The 23,426-nt window shown below is 39.8% G+C and overlaps 1 protein-coding gene across 9 annotated transcripts in view; it reads left to right on the plus strand.

Annotated features, from left to right (window-relative positions):
* Positions 1–23,426, plus strand: part of unc5db (unc-5 netrin receptor Db) — a 336,214-nt gene that overhangs the window by 234,695 nt on the left and 78,093 nt on the right. For 7 of the 9 annotated variants that reach the window (XM_044196320.1, XM_044196322.1, XM_044196321.1 and 4 more), the window contains 2 exons: positions 19,752–19,895; positions 22,440–22,543. In XM_044196320.1, the coding sequence (XP_044052255.1) occupies positions 19,752–19,895; positions 22,440–22,543 (248 nt within the window). Of the gene's footprint in view, positions 1–3,991; positions 4,210–10,825; positions 10,916–19,751; positions 19,896–22,439; positions 22,544–23,426 lie in introns of those variants that run through there. The other 2 variants (XM_044196327.1, XM_044196329.1) reach the window with 2 other exon arrangements.

The following is a 23,426-nucleotide window of genomic DNA, read 5'->3' on the forward strand; positions in this document are numbered from 1 at the left end:
GTTGTATGCACGAGGATGGTTCTATTAATATTTCTGTTTCCATGCTACAGAAGATGATAGTGATAAATGTGATAAATGGGTGAGACGCCTCCTCCACAGCGTTAGTTGTCCTCAAACCTGATCTTTCTGTCGAGATGCTACTGTGATACTCTTGTGGCTATCTTTGTGCAAATACTATAATTAAACAGTGCTTTGAGTCATTCTTTTTCAACAAAGGGGGAAAGACACCGCAGTCTGTAAATTAACTCTATAGGACCACAAAAAAACTCAAGAAGAAAGCGTTTAGCCTCAAAAGTGTAACAAATGCTCTGATAGAGAGTCACAGTAGACATTTTAAAATGTCTTGGCAGGAAAAACACATGTCTAACTAATTAGAAGAGTACTGCATTCCATTTAGGTTTACCAGATCCAAGGCCCTGGTATTGTGAATGCTGGCTCCCTGTCATGGCTTATTGTAACACTTAATGGAAATAAGACATTGTTAATGTTATTTGTTACATCTGTGCTTTTCCTGCTATGACAAAATGTGTATGCCATGAAAAAGGCCTGTTGTTGGAAGAAGGAGCTTTAATGTCATTATTTATTGTGTGTGTGTGTGTGTGTGTGTGTGTGTGTGTAAATTAAGCTAATACAGAATGAGACAAAACACTGAACCACAATTGAGAGGCAATGTTGAATGCTCCAAAATAATCATTGTTCTGTGATAGATACCCTTTTAAGTTTGAATATGAATAGGAATACCAAACCAATACCGTGCCTCGGCCTTTCGGAAAAAACGGATGAATAACCTCTTCAGGAAACCACATTGTGAGACAGAAGCTAGCCTGTGGGTGGGACTTTTATAAATCTTTTTATAAATGACCACAGGCATGGCTATTGGTGAACTAACACCATCACCAAATACCGTGAAGCCACATCAACAACTTCCTGTTACTTTAACCTCAGGCTGGGTGCTTTTTTTATAAAGACTGCTCTTCAACATGAGTGACAGGTGCTGGGGTGTAAACCTGACCAGCTGAGGCAGGACTAACACTATGAATAAGCATATTGTAGCTTTAAAACCATGTAATGGGAAGCTGAAGTGAGTAATCTAAAGGTGCATGACTAATACTGAAATTACTGAGTGCTTACAGTTCTTAACGTCTTGAGCAACAATAAATTCAGCATTGTGTTTTCAATTGCAGTATTTAATCTCAAGCAGGAAAACACATCGTATAGTTCTGTTGCATGAGTGGAATAGTTTCAAGGACACCTGTGAACGTGTTGAGTGTAAGTCCAATCACCTTCACTATCTTCTTTCCTATTGAACAGCTGTTCTACTGATGCGATGGATAAATATAAACTAATGGATATAATGGCTTATTATGATATAGTTTCTTAAAGTGGGAGTCAGGCTTCCCAGAGGTCTTTCAGTCTTTCAGCTTCAGAGGAATATTTTAAAGAGTAACTTAACACCCCCTGAAAATCTTGTTTTTGCTTGTTTTCCAGTGGTTTTACGTCTCATCCTGCTGCAGTGATGTACAGGTGTACTCCAGCACACAGTGACATCACCATTGGGTGTGGTTACAAGTGCCACAAAGCACACTGCTGACCACACCCAACCACACACATTTGTGAGGCAACCTGAAGTGAAACAGGTTTGAAACTTTCAACCAGAAAGTTACTCTTTAAAGCCCCTATGTGTAGATTATTTATACTATTATAAATACTACTGTCAAAGTCAGAATTTTTACATAGGGGCTTTAATATCACTTAAGTAGCGCTGCAACTAATGTTTATTTTCATCATTGATTAATCAGCCAAATATTTTCTCGATTAATCAAATGTGTTTGGTCTATAAAATGTCAGAAAATAGTGAAAAATGTCTATCACTATTTTCCAGAATCCAAGGGGAAATCTTCAAATGTCTTGTTTTTCAAACCAGTCCATAAGACATTCAATGTATATTGACATAAAACAGAGAAAAGTAGCTAATCCTCATATTTGAGAGGCTGGAGCCAGAGAATGTTTGACTTTTATGCTTGAAAATTAACTTTATGATTGATCAATTGTGAACATATTTGCTGATTAATTTTCTGTTGATAGACTAACCGATAAATTGACAAAACATTTTAGCTCTAGATTCAAGTTTATATCATTGAAATTACTTTAAAACCACTAATAGTTATCTCCTTATATTTATAGCTTGTTAGAGGTTGAGGTGGCTTCAGAGGAATAATTTGAAACCCCTATGTGTAGGGGGATTATTTACACTGTACACTATACTACAAAGTGAGACTTTTTGGGTCCTACTCATATGAGCTTTGATGTAATTAAAGTTGAATTCACTGGAATTTTCCCAATTAGGTAGAGCTTTAAAAAAGAAGCGACCTAAAAAAATAGTAGTTACCTCCCCTACCCAGAGTGTGGACCGTATAATTCAGAGGTCTATGGACTAATGTGTGTAACATGATCATTTGAGAATCACACACATTAATTTCCTCTTCCATCCATTATGCTCATCGCAGATCATTTTGAAAGGGAAATGTGATGCATATTTAATATTCATTAACTCAAATTAGGCTCGTCTTGTTCATCAGCATTCCCATGTCAGTAAGTGCCCATTGCTATTGCCGCTCTTTACTGACTGTCAGCCCCCCACCCATCTTTTTCTTAACCTGTTTCATTATCTGTGCCATGCCACTATCTCCCATTCCCATTTAAAGGAGCTGAAAAATTACAAGCCATTTTAGCTCAACTTACTTTGTCTCTGTTACCTCTCACTACAATCACCACACTTAACTGTCTGTAGCGCTGCCAGGCCATGGGGAATCTCCTTGCTATCTGCTGGCCCAAGTGGATTACAATTAAGAGCCTGAGGATGTCCTCGCTATAGCCCCTGGCATAGGCCCGCCTTATATCAGTAATAAACGCAAAACCACAGATAAGGGCGGTCTTAACGGGAAGGCTTTGTCCTGGCTCAGTAATAGACAGCAACATTGTGTATTGGATTAGTACGGCTAATCAGAGAAGGAGATCAGTGAAGAATTGGAATGTTATTGATTAGGACATGGGCCCTCAATGCCACCAGGAGCACCTGATAGCATATCTTATTTACCAACTAGCCTGATGAATCACTAGGTGCTGATAAAGCTGACAATGCCCTTGAGTTCCCCAGCAGCAGACGCTAAGGGAGGACTGTGTGCTGTACAACACCTGAGGACAGGCAAAGTGTGTGCTTGATATTGATTGCATTTTTTTATAGATTATTCTAGTCCTATCTATAAAAAAATAGTCAGCAGCTGTTTGCAGATTCAATTTTAGCAAGTTCATTTGAATGTCACTTTGAGGCCTGAATGTGATCAGAAATGAAAGGACATAGCCACCTTGTAAATTGTGCTTGTGATTGTAAACTTCAGGTTTTAGTGTGAATCTCACCATTTTGGACCAATATTCAACAACCATACAGGGAGAAATCCGTCATAGAAGAAAAAGAGATACCTTTTCTTCTACCCACAGTAGACCCACCGGACCAGAATGCAATGCAGCTACAAGGCAATTGGCATTTTAAGCAAGGGTGAGGCAGCAGACACAGCCTAGCGTTCACAGAGTGGTCAGCTCGTGTGCAAAAAATATATTTATTTGATCACAAATCCCTCTGAGATTGAAGGCAACAAGCTTACACCACTTGTTGAAAGGCATTCTGGGAAATGGAGAACTGAAGTAGAAGTAGATGAGGCAGACTGAGGGGAAATGGGGATGCCAAAGACACTTTATCACAAACTACCTCTGAAATGCACTCCACAAACTGATGATACATAACAGTGTAAGAGGATGGGGGGGGGGGATTTTCCTTGTAAGAAAAAACTGAGTTTCAACACTTTATTGTAGACTCCTAAATTGGGTGAAGAACAGAAGGTTTAGGGTTTGTGTCCATATAGCGTCTTTTTTCAATTGTTCCCAATGAGGAGAGAGTATGCAGCAGTATACGGCAGCATGCGGCCGCCTAGAGAAAAAGCGCTGCATCTAGCGTCTTTTTTCGGAGCGCTCCAATGTTTTTGCATGGCCCCTCCGAGCGTTTCTAGCTGAAAAACTCTGAACTTTTACAGAAAGGCGCTGGTGTCGTCACTGTTGCTCCTTTTCAGGCAACCAATCATATATTCGATGGGGCGGGACTTGTCAGAAAAGCCCATTTGTGGGAGCAGATCGGCCGGATACTGAATGTTGCTGGTGAGTGTTGTGCTTTTATCACCCTACACAAGCTTGTTGTTGTAGTCAACCCTCTGTTAACGTAGCGTTTTTTCTCTTACCGCACAAGTGCTTCATCCCAGTGCTCTGCCAGACTATATGGACACAAGCACTTGGTTGGACTCTTTCCCAGTGATAAAGTTCTTCAGTTAGACATATTATAGCAGCTTAACAATGCAGAGAGATGACTAGGATGAGATATGCAGAGGACAGAAATAATCAAGATAATTTCCTTTATTCTCAGGGGCTACATGCACAGCAATACTCGATGCAGCTCAGTGCAATTATGCGAATATCCGATGAAGTCTCCAGTAAATGCCTTCTTCTTATTAAAAAGGTTTCATTCACCTATTTTCATGCTAACTAAGGCATATTGAATTTAAAAAGCTGGCCGACAATGGTAAAATTAGATAACATTTCCACAAAAGGCTTTATGCAGGCTTGAAGCTAAAAGTTTTATATCTGTAAAGATTCATATAAATTGTGATGGAAATGCCTTGTCCAATAAATAATGACAAAGGCTTGGCGCTGCTGGCTCAATTTCAGTGCACTGTACAGCAGTTTGATAATACCTCTGTAAAATATGTCCACCACATTGTCACAAATGGCAATGTGGTGGACATATTTTAAATGGCTGGATTACGAATTATGTGAAGCAGGCAACTTCTACAGCAGAACCTACCCAGTTTTCAAAAGATTTCCTGGTTGATGTTTTTTGACATTTGGGAAGTTTCTGAATCATTTGCTTCAAAGCTGAATAAAAACAGTGACAGGTGCTTTCATTAAAGTCATATTCAGAGTACTTACATATGATGCCAGTCACTTCATCAGAGGGCTGTTTGGATACATTAGTAGTTAAGTGAATTTATCTATTGGAGCTTGGATAAGTTGGTACAGCTGTCTAATTTTTACAGCTATCTTTCATGCCTTCTACTCTACTAATAACTCCACTGATCTGAGACAGGAGAGCGAGAGACATATGAAGGGAGCTATATGAAAAGAATATTACCAAAGCTTAGACCAATGTGGGATGGGATTTTACTCAACAGTGTTTGGGATGTCAGTCTGTAAAGCCAGTAATGGAATCTGCCTCACCCTGACATAAGGAGCTGCAGCCAAAGAATTTCATTAGTCTGTCATTCAGTGGGGAGTTCAAGTGTCCCATGATGATCACAAGAATGAAAATCTGTGGGAGAATATACAGAATATTGGCAGGTTCACTCTACAGTTACTGCTGTGAAACACCTGGACACACTTATTGAACATGAACAGTAACCGAGCCTTCAGCTCAAACGTGAAGCAAAGTTTCGCCTCGCTTTGTGGTGCTGCGCTGCAAGGAGAACTTTGTGCCTTTTTATTTTCTATGGAAGAAGCGAATCACTTCTCAAGGAATTATGGTATATGGTATGGTATAGCAGGCAACGCAGAACAGACCAGCTATGATAAAAAAGGGAATCGTTAAAAATGTTAACATTTTAACCTTTTGCAAATTACAGCAACATTTCCTTGAAAGTTCCTTAGTCATTTGCCAAAATACTGACAAAGAAACAGTGATGCTGTGGTGAAAAATATCTGCAGAACAGAAGATCATTATTGCAGACTCTGGGGTACTTCTTTGACATTGGCTTCCAAGATTACAGTTTTGAATAAATATAAGTCATAGAGTCACAAATTGTTGGAGAAAATGGTCGGTTGCTTACATGGCTTGCTAACACAGAAGCTACTTACTACGCTTGTGAGCGTTGACGCTTCCCACAGCAACAAGCTAACAGGCAGTGTCACACAATTTTTCACCTCCAGTAGGTATTTACTGTGATTCAAGAAAATGTGACCATTGGACATTATGGACAGTTCATGTTAACTCACCATAAACAACGAATATACCGACTTTAGTCGCTACCTTTGTCTGTCTGCTGTATGGTGGTGGGCAGGTAGTGTGCAGTGGGTTTATCAGAGCTTTTTGCCAAAAACACCTGTCTGCTGCTGCTGGAAATGAGGTTGATGAGACCTCTATACTTTTTTTTCTTCAAAATAAGGGAATTAGTAACTAGAGTTCATGCATGTAAAGCAGTGACTATTAAATAAAATGCTAAAATTAGGACATCCAGTTTCTGATCAACATCAGCAAGGTAAAAAAATTGAATCCTTAATCTTCACAAACTTCTGTTTGATGCTGGTCACTGTAATGCAAACCAAAAATTCCACATGATTAAGATTCATGTCAGCCTCAGGAGATTAGTAAACTGAGTGTAGGTGGGTTTTTCTCAACTCCATCCCCTGAGGTAAACTCCATCCTATTTCCTGTTGTGAAGAAACCCTTTTCACTTCCTTGCACTGTTGCCATGAAAACCTCCCTGTCTCACCAAATCTGGAAGATGCTCAGCAGGGCGCCTGCTGGGAGAGCTGACTGATCCCCTGGGTACTGGGTGTAAACCGGTCCCCACCCATATGTCTGGGACAGCGGGGGGAGCCGTCACTCATCGTGTGTGTGGCTCTCTTGGCATTTTCCTAATCGTGATTACTGCCTCCAACCTGGGAGTGTGAGGGAAAATCAGCATCTACCTGACTCTGTCAGGGGGAAACTCTTTATCCTTGTTTGTTCTAAAAGAGGAGACGTGCTTATGCTGTTAGGACTCGCGCATTCTCCTTTATGTGATTTTAATTGAGGCAGTTAAGCCTCCCTTGGAGGAATCTGGCTATTAAGCACTTGGAGTTGCACACAAACAAGTTTCCGTATAGAATCCCGGTGTTCAGTAGTTACTCATGGAGCAAAAGGAAAAAGAAGGGAGGGGGGGATCCTTGACCTTTCTTTCCAGCATCCGTGGAGTGTGAATGTTATCATCGGAGAGCAGCTAGCAGACAAAGCTCTAGCCTTCATATGGAAGCCATATCACGTGTGTGTGGGTGTGTGTGGGGGCGTGGGTGGTGAGTATTTATCTGCATAGTACATATTGTCATGTGGTGTATGTGTGGCTTGATACAAGGATGTTTCAGTGTGTGTGTGTGTGTGTGTGTGCTGAGGTGTGTTTTTGTACGTATTAATGTATGCGTGCTGGTGCACATATGTATGTTTATGTTGTGTTTACAGTGTGCGGCTTTACATAGTTTAGAGGGTACATATGTGTTAGTGTATTTGTTGGTGTGAATGTGTGTGTTAGTTTGTCTTTGTGTGTGTGGAGCGCGAAGCCCTGACTAAAGCAGATAAACGGCCTGAGTCCTCACCTGCCAAGCAGCACAGGGGGGCTTGTTGCAGTTTTGTGTGTGTGTGTGTGTGTGTGGGCGGTCAGGATGGGGTTGCCAGGTGGACGGAGGGGTGAGCTTAGCAAACGGGCGGTGACACCTTACCACCCTTCTAGCTACTCCGTTGCCGCAGCCTCACCTCGCTTTTCCAGCGCGGTGCATATATCTCGGCCTGAAACATAATGGCCTCTAAAGCCGGGATTGATGTTATCGTTGCCCCGGGGTTGCTTTGTGAGCCAGTTAATGGGGTTGTTAACCGAATGTGGCCCGGACAATACAACTCACACACATATACACACACCTTCCTACCACCACTATGGACTCCTGAGGGGAAAAGGAGGGGTTATAACTTCTCTTTTTCCTAGAGATGATTTTATTTAGGCTTACCGTATGTTTGCTTCCAGGGCTAAGGACTAAGCCGTAAAGGTTGGACTTTTTGTTTTTACGAGAGAGAAAGGGGCCCTTTGTCGCTGCTGATGAGTCAGCGGATTCGGCTTTAATACCTGAGCCGTCACAGGAGTATTGATGCATGCACTAGTGTTTTTATATCCAATTTTGACCCTTGGGAAGGTGCTTGGCGACACTGAAATGAAATTGAAGATACAGAACAACTCCAGGAGCCGCTCAGTGCTGCATGATTTCAGCAGGACAAAATTCAGGACTGGAAGGTTCAATATTTTTTGTCTTTGTCATTTTAGCCCTTATTTGATAGTTGACTTGGGGAGTGAGAGGGGGGTATGACATACAACAAAGGTCCCCATTACCCCATACCCATAGGTTCACTGTTTTCTTCTCTGCTCATTTGGCAGCGCTGCACCACCGTATAGCAACAAAATGACTTGCACTTGCAGAGAAAATGAAGCTAATACAGGTGAAGTGTAGTCCTAATGATTAGAATTAATGTGCTCAATATGGTGTAGTAAAACACATTTTAGAGATGCTACCTGAAGCAAAAACAGAAAAGGGATAAATGTGGAGACATAAACTAAACACCACCACCCTCCCCCCACTCCCTGCACACACCACTGCTGAATCCAGTTACAGAGAAAATACTGAAGTTAGTGATGACTTTTCACTTGAGTGGGCCAACTCGATGTATCAATCTGCATTTAGCTCCCCATCCAGACGCACAGAGAGAAATACAAAACAGCTTTTCCTTGTTCTTTGTTTACGAGCCACCATAGTTCTAATTGCTGCTGTTTCTCACCATCCAAGTATCACTTCTGTTCTCGGCGTCTCATAATATTGCAAGATGTGTCAGTTGTTAGCGGTATGTTTTGGGTTCGCCAGGCTTGATTTCACGTTTTGCAGGCTTGAAATTGGGTGTCATTTCAAGGAGACACGGCTGTGGGTTGGGACTGTCTCTGGTTACAGAGCTAAGAAGTGGGCACAGGGCCTAATGGACTTGGGAGATAAAAGTTTCTCTTTTCTGGGAGGAACAAAAAATGATGTGCTATCAAATATCCTTCCCCAAAAAGATAGGTGAAGTAGACTCTAATGTCTCTATGCTCAGGCTCGTATGTGTGCGTGTGTGTGTCTGTGTGTGTCTGTGTACCTGGGCTCTTGTGTGCGAGCCAGTTTTGCTGGTATGCAATATGAATGTGGGCAGAGTGAAATGGCGGCTAATTTGGGGATTCATTTTGAACAAAGCTTCAGTACTTCAAGTACTCTGGTTACTGAACAGCAGGGAGAGGTTTCAGAACAGTAGCCTACCTGCAAGATTCTTCTGTCAGCATTAAGTCCTGGTGAGGAGACCAGCCCTACTTGGCGAGCTGGAGCGGACATAATGAGACCCTGATGGAGGATGACGCTAATGTGCTAATGCTGTTCTAAGATCTAAAGTGTAGTGTGTTTTACTTGAATAATTCTGCTGTGGCTCTTACAGCATGTGGGTGGCACACAAGTGCAGGCAAGCACATGGGCAAGACAAATAAGATAGAATGATGATTGGTTATTATTAGCCTTTGTCAGATAGGCCTGTCAGTATCAAGATATTTTCCGATGATGAAGTACAGTAGGTTAAAATGGAGATGATGCATGAATTAAATCTTAGATAAACGGGTGTTTTAGAGTCATATTTCAGAAAACTATCCTGTTTTTAGCATTAGATAATAGAGTTTCCAGTGAACTCCATAACTTCAAAACAAAAATGAATTATACGTGGTTATTTTGATGATGGTTAAAGACAGTGGTAAATCTGTTTGGATGTGATTAATGTTATTTTGACATTTGCATTTAACCTGGTATGAGAATGGGAGAAAAGCTTCCCTTCTTCAGGTCATTATAGTATATGATTTAAACAGAATGGTACCATTACATTGAGTCAATTGATTTTGAAAAGGCGGCACAGCGGGGCCTTTCTGTGTAGAATATGGGTGGGCTGATCGATTAGTGCATTTCCTTCTTCTCTGCTGTTGTGGGCATGAATGCAGCCATCATCTCCTTAGTTCATAGAATTCACATAATAAATATTGTTATTTACCAGTAAAAGCTGTCCTGTGGTATACAGTAACATGCATGCGATTAAGAAGAGAAGAATGACTTTATTAATCCCTTTTGGGAAATTCAATTTTTTCACTCCATAAGTAATTAACTAATAATGGTGAAGCGAAATGCTTAATGTTTGGCAAATCATTTGGTGGAAACAAAAATGTATTCAGAAGTAGCACATTAATGATGCATCCACCTCGTATACAATGCCACATGGCTCTCCCATACATGACTGTGCACTGGCCACTTTTAATAATAAAAGATTCCGTATTGGTATTGGTGGCTCTAGCCCTGGTATTACTGGGAAAGGGATCAAAACCATATTTTGTGCTATCCCCCCCCCCCCACCCCTAGAGTGGAGTTTGCATGTTCTCCCTGTGCCAGTTTGGGTTTCCTCCCGCAGCACATCTTTAAAGGGTCATTTCTTTCAGTTTTACCTCCAAATTAAGTGGTTTAGATAATCTAAACAGTTGGCTTGTTTACAACCTGTCCGATTGTCTGACTGCTCATGTTTCTTGCTCCGCTGGACTTCATTGTAGCGATGTTACCATGTACTCAGATACCAGTAATTACTTTGCTGAGCAAGATCTTATAACAACTGATAGAAATGATGGCCAAAACTACAAAAGCAAGGATCTGGAATAACCCTTAAGCAATCTATCAGATGCATCTAAAGTTTAGTGTAGAGAGATCAAACTACAGCATGCCTCCAAATGCTACATTAAATACTATGTTTCCACTACTGGATATACTACGTAGATATCATTTGTGTTACTTTTTACTCAGTGTTGCAATTTCTATATTCAATTTCTACATATGTATATGTTTGATGCCTGGCTGCAGCTTTTTTGGCTTTCAGATGGGAAGAAGCTCTGTTTGCTGCCCTGCCTGTCTACCATATGAATAGACACAAAAGACTCGGGTCAGGTGACAACAGTTTGCCAACCTCATCAGTAAGGTAGTGTGGATATGTAGTTTCTCTATTACCGGTTGAGGACCTTCTTTCCTGTAGTTTTCAGTTCCGTCACTGCCATTCATAGATTTTTTAAAAATATATTTGATATTTGTGACAGACATCGGTGACCATTGATGTCACTGGTGTGTCGCCCGTAGGAGACTCATTCACTCTCCTCCAGTTCCCTTTGCACTGTAGACTCTATAGTCCTACACGCCTTTCCACGCAGGATCTCAACCAAACTGCATTTTTTCCTCCTTTTTTGGCCTTTTCAGCACAAATGTCACTGCATGTAAACAGAGCAAACCGTTTGCCGTCCATGTTTGTTGTGGTTCAAGAACACATGACCGTTGGCGTACTCGCAGGATTTGCGGGGTCATCTACTGCCAGTCCAGTGGTTATTAACCAGTGGTTCAGTGTGTTGCCCAGTGTATCTACTCAATCTTAAGGTTTATGCTCCTTCCTGTCAAAGACTAAAAAATCCGTGCAAGTTGGTGGAAACAATCTTTATGTGTAATTTGTCCAGTCTTTGTAGGTTTCAGCTCGTCTTCAGGTTTGTCCCATGCTTTAAGCAACATGCTGACTAGAGTTCTGCTTCAGGTGTCATTTCTGCAGCAGATGAGGAGAGATGGTCTGTAAAAATTATTCTTTGTAATATTTCTTTTTTGACTACCTTGTAAACAGAAACCTATTAAAAAATTACACATTTTTACATCAAATTATACTGTTAGTGGGTTATCTATATGCACAGTAGGCAGATGGGATCTTTTGCATCTTCTTACTGTAGGACCTGGCTGTTATTTAAATTAATTTTACATTAAAAAAATAAATCAAGGTTCAGTAGGTTACAAGTGAGGTTAGACACCCAGTGTTGTAATTAGCTCACACTTACATCGCAAGCATTACAATTAGCTATTAGACTGCTTTCAGTCTGCGTTTAAGTTGCAGATTGCTGACGTGGCTGCTACCCAGCTGCTTTTAAAATAAGCTTGCCTTTTTTGACTTCAGCATGTAGAATTTTGTAGCTTGTAAGTGAATAAACACAATTGGAGTGTTGCAGAAACACTTATGTTTTACATACATGTACAGAAACAACATGTTAAGCTCTTGATAAATAAAGCGGTTGTGATTTCAATTCGATTAACTTTATGAGCATGCAGGCACACAGTGCAGCAGACCATTGCAACCAGTGGAGATAAGAGCATCTGGCCTATTGTATGCATCAATAATGGGGATCTGCACAGCTCCTGAAAGCCATCAAAAAGGCGAAACATGCTGATAAGAATGCATATATGCGTATTTTGCATATATAAATTCACTGACTGATATACCCAGGAGATTGTTTTCACAGTGGAAGGTGAATCAAAAAATAGCATCTGTTCCTTTCAGTCTTTTTTTCAAAACCAGCCAGAAAGGTTTATCGAGTAGAAAAGAGGCTCTGAGCGATGGTCGGTACCTGTCAAGACCACTAACTCGACAGCCACCATCATAATTTACTTGCAGTTGGCTGGAGTTTAGCAGCAATGTCACACAGTTGAAGGTGGCATCAACACTCTACACTAAACCCTTCAATTCCTCACCAACCATGTTCATTTACATACATCAGCTTAGGACATAATCAGAGTGATGATGATAATAGAACTGATGGATCCTACACATACCACTGCTGAAGCTTTTGAAGCTAGTGAACAGGCCAATGCACAGTGGTTACATTTGGAAGTATGTGCTATTGTAAAAATAATGTGTATTTTATTTAATTAAGTTTAGCATCAAGGCTAAGCTTGTGATATTAGGACTGTCATTCAGTAGTTGAATCCTTTCATACAGTAGTTTTAGATCTGTTGGACGTTGCATGATCAGCCTCACCCAAGGGGTGTAATTTCCACTTTCCAACCTTCTTGATGAAGATTGTTGGGGCTGTATGCAGCTTGTGAGGAAAACGCGTCTTCATTTCCCAGTAAAAAAAAAATATTTAAAAATAATAACAAATTATTTAGCTGTTTTTATTTACAGAATTATTATTATTAATTCTGTAAATAAAAACAATAAAGATAAAAGCAGTAAAAGCTAGAACTCTTTGTGGTAAATAAAACATTAGGCTATGTAATGAATTTAAAGGTTCATTGCTGACATTGGAAATGTTAGACTTTTTTGTCAAATATTTTTATACAACATAATGACAACATTTGTGTCAGGTCTCTATCAAGGAAATTAAAGGTGATTATTGGGTTTGTGCATTATAATGCAGAAATTTCTGTGCTTTCTGCTTTTTTTGCATACTAACATTTATATGGAAGGCGTGAATTTAATCATAATTTATTTGCTAGATGCTATCAATTTATATAAATGAAGAAAATAACATTTATATCACTTGTTTTTTTATTGTTGTTGTGTTAAATCTATGCTGTTGGCCCCACCGAACAATATTCATCCAGCGATCTTGCACAAAAACAATATCATCAAGAGACAATGACAGTAACCAGGAATTTGAAATTAATTTATGCCTAGAGGACCCACTGGTATTTCATGCCTGCTGCACACTGCTGGACAAAATATACTGTCGATTAGCAGCACCCCTAATCAAGCAGTTCATTAAAAATCACTGTCTAGGCACATTAAACTAATAGCACTGAGAATCTCCAATCATGGAATTTTAACACAACAATAAGCCATGCTAAGGTTTTATACAAACACAAATAGCCAACCTGAAGTACCAGTGAACTGTCCAAGCAACTAAGTTTGCTGTAACGTCTTCAACACTTTGTTCATTATTAAAGATGTTGGGTGGACAGGTATTGTTCAAAACCTTCAAAATATTTAATATTAATTAAACATTTCAGCCAGCATAAGCATGATATATAGTACTTTAGCTTCAATGAATGTTAATATCACATATAATGTGACTCAAGGGAAAAGAAGGCTTATAAAGATAACAACAATACATATATTATAAATATGATGTCTGTAATATAATACAGTCCTGTACTGTAATATATTGTATATGCCCAGCAATATGCTTGCATAGTAAGCTAAGGCCTTAATATGTATGAAAGCAGAGTGACTGCTGCCACAAAATTACAAATTCCTCTTTGTAATTTGTAACACCCTTTTTTCTATTTATTGATGAATTTTGCTTCTTAAGTGATGCAAATCTCTACACGACTCTGGTGTAGAGTGTGGTCTATCATCCCTAGGGTTAGGATTTGATTTGATTGAAATTGAATCCCGTATTGAAACCCCTTATTGAATTCAAATACTTTTAAATCCCTTAGGGCAGTGGTGCCCCAAACTGGGGGGGGGGATTAACTTTTTTCAGCTTCTGAAAGGGGGGGGTGACAGGAAAAGTGGTGGTAGTGTAATTAACCTGAAAGTGAGGTAAACAGCACGAGATATGAAATATTGATTCAATAAGTATCTGACGCATTTGAATAACGTGGTGAGGTTTGAAAAGAGATTTGTTAAGCTAACAAATCTCTTTTCAAACCTCACCACGTTATTCAAATTCATAACATGAACATGATCCAAATTGGAACAGCTATTTGAACCCAACCCTAATCATCCATGATAACAGACGCTTTTTTAAATACTCCTTTATTGTCTCTGATATATTTTATTTCAATCATCTCTTTCATTTTGTGGAACAAGTCTGCCAAAATAGGGTGTTTGTCAGTCCTTTCCAAATTGACAACTAAAACTACTTGGTTAAGTTAAGAAAATGTCAAGCAACTTCTGCCTTCTCTACTGCAAGAAACTTAAGTATTTGGACAATCAACCAAGGCTATAATTTTTCTGGTGAGGATTGTCTCCTTTCGTTATGTGGACGAATCCATTTAGCCAAGCTTCTTTCCCATACCAAGTCTGACAGAATACCTTTCAACCGATTAACTCCTTTACAATAGTTTTTCTTCCATTTCTTCTCAAATTGATTTGTTAGCAGAATCTCTTTTGTGTTGGGAGCCATATTTGCTCAAAATATTCAAATCAATGTAACAACAAAAAATGTTACAGTGAAAAGAAAGCTTGTCTTCTGTTTTTGAGTTTTCCTAGTAACACCCAACCCACTGGTCAAATGTACAGTAATTGGGTACATTTGATTGAAAGTATTTCAGAATTCCTATCAATCACACACACATCACATGGGATGAAAATGTCCCCTGCAGTGCAGTCTGTGACAGTCGCCCGCGGCACTGACAGATGCCCTGACAATGGCATGGATAATGGTAATGGCTCTGTGGAGTAAACAGATTTTTGTTGGAAACCTCCTTTCACACAATCACTGCTTGCTTCTTAAGTAGAACTGTATTTTAAATGAGATTATACTCCTTCTCCTCAGCTCCTTTAGGAGCTATAGATTAGGAAATGATCATTGGTGCATTCATTTTTCACATTCTTTGCTGTCTGTTGAGAATAGGTGAATTTAGAAATAATTCAAAAGCACTCCTTGGAACTTCAAATCTTGCCCCGTAATCATCAAATATAGACTATTTCCTCTGTATCAAAAGCAATCCAGTTGATGATTGTCTGTAGCACAGTGGTTACAGTGCAAACAGGAACTGCTAGTAGCCCAAGCATAATTGTAACTGAAGTGCCAAAACTCAGGTCAAAAGCCATCCTAGTTCAAAATTGGGGGGAAAAAAGAAGTACAGGCGGGTGAAAATATGTGAAAATTGTTTTGTATTCTGTTACTTAAATTTGAATTTTGTAAGGAAATTACAGTATAATGACACTGCAGCTATTGTGCACATTCAAATATTAAATATAGCAATTTTTTTTTTCAAAGGAGTGTAAAAGCGGACATTTTAGTGGAGAGAACTTGTAAGCATCAAACCAATGGGTGGGTGTGTCCCATGGCATCGGTTAGGCGCTGTCTACTTACATGGAAACAGGAAACCACCATACACTATATCCTAACAACATTAATACAAGGCAGGTTTTTTTTACCTTTTTGAAGAAGTCCACATTAGCTATCATAGTGTAACTGTGTTAGTGACTTACTGCATGTCCATTTATGACTTTCAACATAAATGAATAAATGATCGAACAAAGAATGTTTAGTGTCCGCCCACACAGATTCTACACCAAGCAAATTACAGTCAATTTGTGACCAAAAATTCAAGCTGTTACTGCTGAAAAATAAATGATGCTTAAAATGATTTAATTTTTATTTATTTATTTTACTTGTAAGAGACCACGTACAATATTAAACATAACTTTTACCATTTGATGTTTTGTACCAGAGTTAGCTTAAAGCTAATTTTCATCTGCAGTCTCTTGACAGGTCACAATTAAAACATACACACAGTGACAGAACAGCACTAAACAAACAGGACACATAATACAAAGTTACACACAGTAGTACATCACACACACACACACACACACCACGTCAGCAACAAGTGTATGTTAGACAAATTAAAAGCAAGGATATCTGTATAGAAAGCAAAACCAATATTTATTTATTATTGGTAATTACAATTTTTGTGATTTTACTTCAACTTCTATACCTTTTTTGACACTACCAAGGCATAGAATGTCCCATCAATATTGTCCTTATATCCCTAAAACACTGACAGTCTCCTTTATCGATTCATATACAGATATGTGCTGTGTGTTAAAAACTTTGGGACAAACAACTTTAAAACAAACAATTTTAAATTGCATGAAAGTTTTCTTTTTTCATGAAAAATGTCCTCAAATGTGTTTAGTACCACTTACATGCCAAATGTGACTATGCTACAACTGTAAATGAGTAAAAGCCAAGCAGAAAGAGAGGGTTTAAAGGGTTAACGTAGGCCTTTGTTTTGCGAGTTACTTTAATGTCATAATAAACACATATTTAAATGAAACATCACCTTTAAAATGAGGGTATGGCCTTTCAAGTGAGGGAGACAAATTCAAATTCCCTTTCTAATTCTGCTTCAGAGCCAGTGGACCAGGATTCTGGGTTTGTCAGTACACTGGGCAGATATTGCCATTTTCTAAAAAGTCTAATATTGATCTATGGGAGAGCACCCCATTCCCATTTTACCTTTATTGGATGGTTAACAGAAGAGAACCCGAGCAAATATGTGGAGAGAGAGAAAGATGACATGGGGCAAAAGATTTCTTCTGAATGGAAACTTTTTAAGAAGAAATGATCCTAATGTAACATTTTAATGAAGTTCTTGTCATCCACATCCAAGTTAATAAGCTAGCAAAGCTACAGCAGCAACCCTCTCTTCTTCTTTGGATCACAGAACAGCCAAAACATCTTATTTCAGCCATGCAAGTGTTTCTCTCAGTGATTCAGCCTTTTTGGATGGATTATCAAGTGACTCAGGAAACTGTGAAGCGCGAGGAGGGGATTGGGGAGGAGAACAGGTCACGTGGTTTACTCTAATGAGCTCTGTCAACAGCATTCTGCCTACAAACAAATAGGGCTGACAGATGACACAGTGGCAGCACGCGTCTCCGTCTCTCCGGCAAACCACCTGTCGACGGCAGTTTGGACTCCAGGAAATGTGTTGCTCTGTAGAGAATAGCTTACCGTCACCTTTTCTCTCTCTCTCTGTCAGTCTGTCTGTCTACTCTCTCCTCTTCTTCTTCTCAAAAACACTGGCTCACACTTTTTAGGGCATCATGGAAAGTCATTAGTCATTATTTTCTCCGCTGTCACTCTTCCCACACATACACTTTCACTTGCCAGCTCCCTGCCGCTGCTAGAGAAATTATGAATTATGCTTGTGTCTCACTCTCTACAGGGGCTGCGACTAGGAAGCACCAACCATAAAGCTGCTGCTTTGTTTATTCCTCTTCTTAAACGTGGCATTTTTTTCTCCAGGCCCGTCAATCACCATTTAAACTACGGCGGTCATCAAATACACTGCAGTGCATCATACTGAGACGTACCGCCTAATTTGTATCAGCATTTCCCAACATGTCAACCGTGTTTGGTGTGACAAAAAGGAAGAAGCCCACTTTTCTGTTGTTGTCATTTGTACTCGGCACAGTGGAGACCGCCCGCCACCAAATGTTCTCCATTTCTTAATTTTAAGGCGAACGCCAGCATGAATCCATTGGCGTAGCCCTGCTGTCATTCACTCGGGTTTAATTGGTATTCATTCGAAAGTCTGCTCAGCGCTTCACAAGCTGTGCAGCCGCAGTATGAGGCTGTTTGACTTTAGTAAGAGCATGTCAGATTAAAGTGTTATTTATCAGAGAGAGTGGATGCGCAAGAGCCAGAAGAGTCAGGGGTGGAAGGGTTTGGTTATTGGTCTTTTGCAATCCCCAGCACATTGCACATCCCTTGCCTTTAATCCAGCTGTGGGTATAAGGCCTGCAGGCTGCAAAAGGCTCTGAGGAGCAGTGAGAAAACACATGTGACAGGCCCTAAGCCGATGACTCAGATTAAAAATTGGTGCTGTATACCCATCTGAAGCTATATGATAGGGTGACGAACATTTCCAACTGGGGGCTATCAGTGTGTTACCTAAGAGGATTTTCAAATTGAGAGTGTTTTTTTTTCATCTTTAATGCATTCAATAGAATAAGAGCATTGTGAAGCGCGTCGTGTTGGCATGCCTTTTGTGTTACATAATATGGTATATAGTCCTTATGTCGCTTACACAGCGAGCCTTCACATGCTGTTTGAAATGGTGTAGTCCAAATTATTAATGCTAATTCTGCTACAGCTGATTTAGCTTTCCTCCTGTTAGCTGCATTGAGCGCTCAAAACATACAGTAGAGGCCCCTGAGGGACTGTGTTTCTGCCAATTTCCTTAGTGATGCTCTCAGAGCTCAGCAGAGAGGGGGAGGATGCACTGATTTAGGAAGTGTGTCAGCCTTTCCTAAGAATTTATGCATAACTAATCCTGTAGAACTCATTGATCACTGACACAAGCCTGTAACTGTGAACGTATCAAGGTATTGATTAAGGATTCTTTAAGGACCCTTATTTAGAATGCAGGGCATTCCTGTTTCAGTTTTCTCCATTAACTGTAGTTCTGCGCGTGCCTAAAACAAAGACCTTAATCCAGCCTGTAAATGTATCTGACCCAACTGAACCTGACTGATACAACCAAATTTAAAATCCCATCCCGACCCAAAACCGAAGCTATATATTTAGCAATGATAGTGGCATGGCTCAAGAAATGGCAACATTGGTCTGTCGGTTGGTCGGTCCACCGCTTTGATCCAAACTGGAATATCTCAACAACTACTGGTCAGATTGAAATGAAATTCATCATTCATCATGTTCCCCTCAGGATGAATTGTAATAACTTTGGTGATCCTCTGACTTTTCATCTAGCGCCATCATCAGGTCAGAATTTAAATTTGTCCAACACTTTGGTTTATGACCAAATACCTGCAAAACTATTAACTACAATAACATTACCAAAACCGTTGTGCCAAAGAGCCACTAGCATGTATATTTAAATATACATCACAGCATATAATATACAAATAATAAATTATTTTGAAATCACAGTGTTATCCTTGGTTATAGAGTTCTTTTTTTAACTTAGACAATTAGAATATTGTGTTGTTAATAAAGTTAAAAAACCAAAACTCGCTGGCTGTCTCTCTCTACATTCATGCAATTGTTTGGAAGGCGAGAAGATGGATCGCCATTTCTCATGCTTCTGCGCTGGAAAGCTGCGTCACCAGCGTACGTAGTTACTAGCGGCTACGTCGTTACCACAGCAACCCATGCTGATAGGTTGGTGATGTCTGGACACACAAATCCGATCTGATCACTTGCCTGATGATGCCTGCAGTCTGAACAAAGCCTAACTATAGGCATCTTACATGTTATGCGTATATATATATTTTTTAACTATCTTATCTTCTGTTGTCCCAGGGCTGAAGGTGCGTGAGGTGATGATCAACGTGTCCCGTCAGCAGGTGGAGGATTTCCACGGCCCAGAGGACTACTGGTGTCTCTGTGTGGCCTGGAGCCACCTGGGCACCTCCAAGAGTCGCAAGGCTACTGTCCGCATCGCCTGTGAGTATGGAAACACCTCAGTGATCAGTACTGTAGCAGCTGTGTCACAAAGCTTCTTGTAGCTGCATTTGGCAATATGTAACAACTGAGCAAGAAAACTGCGTAAGTGGAAAATGAATAGTCTGATGAGATGGATGTGTCTCTAGATTAAGCTGGGACTAGGTAAACTATCTTGTCATGTTCACTTGACCTGAACAAACTGTTTATTTTAAAAGGTCAAACAAATTGTCCAGTGTTGGTGCAGGTGAAACTAGTATCTGACATCTGGCATATGTGTACTAAATTAGCTACGATGCCAATTCAGTGTATTTACACCTAGACAGATATGATAAGTTGACTAGATACAGTAGGCTTAGGTTGTGTTCACACTGAACTTATTTGTTTTAAAGACCACCTGAAATTAAATTGCATGTTTTTTTCCTTCTTCGGTATGCACATCTGCTCTATAAATGTCCTTTGCTACAAGAAAAAAAATCAGTATCCAAAAGGGTCAAATTTATATTTTATACATTTTGGTTTCATGATGGCGCTTCCTGTATATGCATTAACCAGTTGGAATGCTGTTGGTTCTCTCTATACAGTTAGAGAAAGTTTTTGAATACAGCCAATCAAATAATGTAATTTTAAATTGTATTTTCATAAAGCAGTAACGTCACCATTCTATCATATGCTAATGGTGACACTGACCAACAACCACACAGTAGCCTGAGACACAAAAACAGCAACACTTTAAGCAACAATCCACATAAGCTTTGTAGCTGATGTCTTTCTTTTCTAACTTATGACTCTAAGGACACGTCTTGTCCTGCACCTTAGCTTGCAAAACAAGCTACCTGCCAGACATCTACCGGGGGAAAAGTACACTGCTAATGTCAGTTTGCAGGCTCGATAGCTAATTAGCTGTCAGCTAGTCAGCTGTAACACATTAACCAGCTTAAAGCATACCTGCTAATATCATACATTGGCACACCCACTTAGAGGGTTAGAGAGAAATGGAGCATGTCTGATTCATACCCATCTTTTCAACAGTAAATATTTTGAAAAATGTAATCACTTTGACATGATTTTGGACTGTAAAAAGGGATGGCTAATTGTGATTTCAGTTGGACTTTAAGTGAACTCTGCCGTGTTTGTCCTTTTCCTTTCAGTTCATTTATGCTGGTGAAGATTTCCATTGAACCCCTTACAGTATGTTGATGAAATAACTAAACCAAGATCTCAGTCCATTTCAAATCGAACTCAACTGTTCTTAATTTATGGTGCAAACACAAGATGGATTAGGATTTAAGTGACAGCGATATATGACACTTGAATGAAATAAATACGTAGAAAAATTGACCTGATTACTGGCTGTATTCAGTTGTTCCTTGTGACCACCAGAGCAGAAGATAACTAGAAAAATAAATACAAGATCAAAGCAGATAAAAAATAAAGCCGTCAGGTGCTGAGAAGTAAAGTGTGACTGGCTGTCAGTCACTGGGAAACATCTTTAGATAGAGAGATATTTTCCCCAGTAGTATTATGATCATGCAGAATGACAGATCACCAAAACTGATATACAATGTCTGTCCATGTGACTTTAACCCCTAACAGACTGGAGCGAAAAGACACTATTCTTTGATTCTTTCTTTGGTTTGGACCAAACTGTGTGAACACATCAAGCTGACATTATCTTTACAGAAAATGAATCAGATGTATCAGCTGTGAAATAATCAATTCCCAGAAACTAATGCTGTCGAATCAAGTTTAGACACAATCAGCTATTTACACCTAGTGTTGTCCAAATCCAATATTGCTGCCAGACAATGTTATAGGTTATCTAAAAGCCCTCCTCTGTGTTGAATTTTGTTTGTTTTTTTTTTTCTTGATTTTTTTATATAGCCCTGAGGAGAAAGCTGAGAGAAATCATTTACTTTTAAAACATCAAGAACGCAAAGGAGTCTTTTCTAGTCCTTTGAAGAAAGTAAGAATTTGAGTTAAAAGATGATGATGGGATGTCAGAATCTGTATCTACTAGGATTTGCACATCATTGTGTTTGCACTTACTTTGCACTTACCTACCTGCCAGCTGAATTGAGGTTTTGAGGCACTATTATAGAGTTTCCTTCCTGTATTTACATCCCTTATATGCAGGGAATCTCTCATGATCCTCGGGTACATGGAACCCATTCATAACCCATGTTGAAATTTAAAAGGCACATTAAAGGCTGACATTTTAAAGGTTTTCAGTGGATAGCAGCAGCACAATAACCTATCAAAGGCAGTTTTGAAAATGGGGAGAATAGGATCCGTTACTATTGTATGCACATAAATGTCCAGGATGATCAGAGCAATCCTTGTGCACTTCCTCCAGCCAGTGTATCCTCCAAACCACCTTCTCAACAGATTACTTAGCACAGGGCCATGGGATCATCTCTATCCTATACAGGTTGTAGTGGGTTTTGAAGGTCATGGCATGCCGGCGTATTAGCTGTTGAAGAGGATTGAGGCCAGCCTGACCGTAACACTTGACACCTGACAGCTGCCTCTTATCTCCCCACACAGACCTGAGGAAAAACTTTGAGCAGGACCCCCAGGGGAAGGAGGTGCCAATCAACGGGATGATCGTTCTGCACTGTCGCCCTCCAGAGGGAGTGCCCATGGCGGAGGTAAGGCCGCTCCTCCTCTCCTGAAAGAGGAGAAGCTTATACTCCCACTGAGCAGAGAAGATCTGCTTCAGAGTAGCCATCCTTATTCTGCCAGAGTAACTCTCTTCTACCTTCAGCTCGACTTTCTCTGACCTTTAAGAGATTGATACACTTGTGTTGGACACCAGCGATAAGTGACATCAGACACTCAGAGATTCAGTCTTGTGAGTTCACTCTGTGAGAAACATTTGGCTTAAAGTGGGTCAGGCCACAAATTGAATGGTCCAGTTACAGTTTTGGAGGATGATTTAAGGGAGTGGGTAAACTAGATTATGTAGTTTGATCTATCAGCAGCTCCCACTGTGTGTTGGTGAAGACATAAAAGTCATGAAAGGGAATCTCATCATTGTGTCTGTTGGTTGCAACATGGGCATCCAGATCTGTGAATGTGCATTGCATCATTGCATATAATAATAATAATAAGAGCAAGAATATAATTAATCCTTTATAGGGTAGGGCAATATGGTGATGTATATGTTGAGACAATGTAAATGTGTCTACCATAAGAGAAACCTCTAAATTTAAGATGTTTCTTTTTTGTGGGCTTATCCTGATTTTTACCCCATTAAATGGACACCGTGACGCGAGTCGAACCTGCATTGGCGGTCTAGCTGTATGGGTCAACGTGTCTCAGTCAACCCTCCATTGCGAGCTGACCTCTGGCCACGTTTAGTCACGAGTCAGACGCTGCCTGACTTCGGTGTAGAGTGGAAATTCTAAGTCGTAAAAAAATATATATCAGTATTAGTCTATCGACATCAAGATTAATCGACCGTATACAATCCATTATTCATTTACATCTTTTCTCTAAGTAAAGATGTGCAAAAATGATCTGGTTACATCT

This window comes from Siniperca chuatsi, linkage group LG5 (genome assembly GCF_020085105.1).
Source record: "Siniperca chuatsi isolate FFG_IHB_CAS linkage group LG5, ASM2008510v1, whole genome shotgun sequence".
NCBI lineage: Eukaryota > Metazoa > Chordata > Actinopteri > Centrarchiformes > Sinipercidae > Siniperca > Siniperca chuatsi.